Source organism: Arachis ipaensis, chromosome B02, assembly GCF_000816755.2.
Source record: "Arachis ipaensis cultivar K30076 chromosome B02, Araip1.1, whole genome shotgun sequence".
Taxonomy (NCBI): Eukaryota; Viridiplantae; Streptophyta; class Magnoliopsida; order Fabales; family Fabaceae; genus Arachis; species Arachis ipaensis.
Window position 1 is genome coordinate 92,600,562 of NC_029786.2, and position 3,436 is coordinate 92,603,997.

The 3,436-nt window shown below is 36.7% G+C and overlaps 1 protein-coding gene across 1 annotated transcript; it reads left to right on the forward strand.

The window, feature by feature from the left end:
* Positions 171-3,003, forward strand: LOC107625729 (UPF0481 protein At3g47200). Its single transcript, XM_016328432.2, has 3 exons — positions 171-357; positions 443-826; positions 1,703-3,003. Exons 1-3 carry the CDS (start codon positions 343-345, stop codon positions 2,819-2,821), a joined length of 1,518 nt encoding a protein of 505 aa, XP_016183918.1. The 5' UTR covers positions 171-342; the 3' UTR covers positions 2,822-3,003.

Here is a 3,436-nt window from a genome sequence, read left to right on the forward strand (position 1 = left end):
TGAGAGTCATATATATAAGTAATTTCTTACTTTATTAATTTAAAATATATATCCTAGTCTTTTTCCTAATATCACTGACGGTAACACCATTATTGAACTAGATAGTTGTCACTAATTAATTTAATATGATTCTTGGGCCATGCTTTTATTACAATAATTTAAATTGACTTCAGATTGACTTGCTCCGTTGTTGTGAGTTGTAACTTTCTTAGAAGTCAGAACTCAGAAACATAGCAGATTCTTCGTCCTATGGAAAATCATTTCTAAGCTGAGAAACTTGTAGCAATCAGAACTCAGAAGCCAGAGCTATTGTATCTACGAGTTTGCTGTTAAGAAATAAACATGACTCCTGACAAGGTATAACTTCTTCCTTTTCCGGTATTTTATCTTCTCTGTTCAATTCGATACCAATAATGAATCGTTTTCTCTTTCTAACTTGAAGTCGAAGGACGAAAGTGAATGGATGATTCCCGTTGAAGTGATGCTGGGTTCTCTTGATCACGGAGAAGTTCAAGCGTGCAGCATTTCAAGAATCCCAGACGAGATTCGAGCCCCAAAACAAGAATGTTACAAGCCGAAATTGGTGTCTGTAGGACCCTTACACAGGGGAGCCACAAGGCAGATTCTCTTAATGGAAGAACCCAAATGGCGCTACGCCAAGTCCTTCCTTGACCACAAGGTGCAAAACAACCAAGGAGGACACAAAAACAAAGAACCAGGACCCCGAGAGTGGGGTAAGGAAATTCTCAAGCTTGACAAGGTGGTTCGCGCTTCCTACGGCGGTGACCTCGACTTGGATCCCCAGGACCTCGCCAAAATCATGTTGGTAATCGCCCTACTCTAATTACTTTTTTGCGACAAGAGAAATGTTAGTTAGAGGCTAATATTAGCAACACTTTGTGCCAACGCCTTATTTTTATACTATTAGGATTTAAGATTTAAGATTTTGTTAGCAAGGTGTTGTTCGAAAATCATAAATTTTGTTAATCATGTAACATTGCTCTTGTGAAAATAACAATAGCGTTTGTGAGACAAGAAAGAACTTAGTCCAAACAACCCACAGTTAACTTATTTAACGTTCATTAATTATCGTTAGAATAGTTGTGTAATATTAGATGTAATAAATATGTAATTACCAATGTTATGTATTTAGATATTATCTCCCTAGTATTTATCTGTGTCGTTTGTTTCATTCACATGTCGCCAACACATTAAATGATTTTGTTATGACATGTTGTGTCAATTGATTAGTCAGGAAATAACCGGATGTTGAATTTTTGTGTCTCCTGTTTTGTATAATTCTAATTGGAGCAGGAGATATTGCCATAGGTTACACAAAAAGTAGAAAGTGAACTAAATCTCTCTGGGGTTGACTCTCTGGTTTCCAAGGTCATATTGTTTGGTAGTTGAAAAGTGACAAAAATATAATTATAGGCACATAAGAATATGTGTGAGAAAGGAGATACATTTACAATAAAGTGTTCGGATTTTAACTGAGACAAGATTACAGAGATGGAAAGACTAAGATAGAAGAGATAGAGACAAAATCTTTTCTGTTTTTCTTTTTAAAGTGCACATAACATACAAGACAAAATTTGTCTCTGACTCCACAGCTAAACTAGCTTTTTTTGTATTTTTATCTCAGTTGAAATTCAAATGCAACCTCTACTCATTGAACAAGGTCCATTTGTACATGTTGCAGGTGGATGGCTGTTTCTTGCTAGAACTTCTCCATAGGCTTGGGGAATACATGGATCCACATACAAACCAGGGCGAAACTTTTTCCAATGACCCATTCTTAGAGACAGAGGAGAAGGTGCAGTGTGTGCTGAATGATATTTCGATGCTGGAAAATCAGATCCCTTTCATTGTTCTCAAGAAGTTGTACAATAATGTCTTCCCTGAAAACAACAACAATTACAACCGTAACAAGGTTGCAGAAGATCATCGTGTGGCCGATGTCATGCGTAAAGCCTTTGGTTACAATTCAAAAGACCGGCATGGTTCGGCTCATATGCTTCACTTAATGCACTTGTCCACAGTTGAAGAAGACAACAATCAAGAAGCCAAACGATTGAGACAAGCATGCCGAGAACTAAAGCGATGCGCTACTAGGCTTCGAGCTGCAGGAATAACCATTAAACCAACAAATAGCAACAGCATTGCAAATGGTAATGTCAATGCTAATACTAGTGTTAACAATCAGCATAAGCTTGTGGACATATTTGATTTTAACATAAGTTTCAATGAGCAAGACAAGATACTCGAAATACCGGCTTTGCATATTAAGGAAACAACGGAAGCGAGATGGAGAAACTTGATTGCTTGGGAGCAGAGCAGAATTTGGATAAGAGGCAAGTACACTTCCTATGCTTTGTTCTTCCAAACTTTGATATGCTGTGAGCATGACCTCAAGTTTCTGGAGAAAAAGGGAGTGATAGTGAATGAGTTCAAGAAGAGCAATGCTGAAATTATGACAATGTTTCGCACCATCTCTGATGGTGTTGATCACATGGATTCAAGTTACAGTGACCACTGTATGAAACTTAATGCACACCGGACTACATTGGTCACGAAAGCGTTTCGCGAATGGCCTATAATCACTTGGCATAGGTGCAGGCATGTTCTTGAGACTCTTGTGTTCTATTGGTGGAACTGGCTAGCGATTTTGATACGCGATCATATCCCAACAGTGTGGAAATTTTTCGGCGTTGTGGCCGCGATTGTGTTGCTTGTTCTCACAATTATGCAGACATATTATTCAGCTAAGCAGACACATTATTCAGCTGAGCAGGCACATAATGCAACTAGTGGCTCTTAAGGCATCAGCAAGAAAAGTGCTATTTGTGTTTCTTAATGTTTTTTCAAGTTTAAAATTGAATGCACAATTGTGATATTGAAGCTTGTGTATGTTAATGGAAGAGATTTAGGTCCATGTTGAACATTGAAGAGGTGTTTTCCTGAAATTATTGTGAATGAAATCTTTTGTCTTGTTCTGTTTGAGATTGTCAAAGAAATCAAGCAACTCTATTATGATCCTTATATTCTTACAATTACAGCAAAATTAATGAACTAATTTTGTGAGATCAACATATAATTTTTCCAAAGAAATAAAGTGAGCATGAATTTTCACCACTTTCTCAATTGACCACAATTCTGCTAGAAGGTCAATAATTGTAACACAGCAAATCAAAGCAACCTTAAATGAATTAACGGCTATCCCAAGTAATAATTAGCACATAACTGCCTTCAGGTTACCACCAGATTTATGATTAGAAGTCAGAACTCAGAAACATACTTATGAACAACGCTTATTCATAACATGATTTTCTAAATATTGAAACTCGTATCTAAAAAAGTTATATCCATTAACCATCCACAAGTTCAAAGAAATTCACTAGAAGTATATTAGAATTAAAAATGATGGGATCAATTT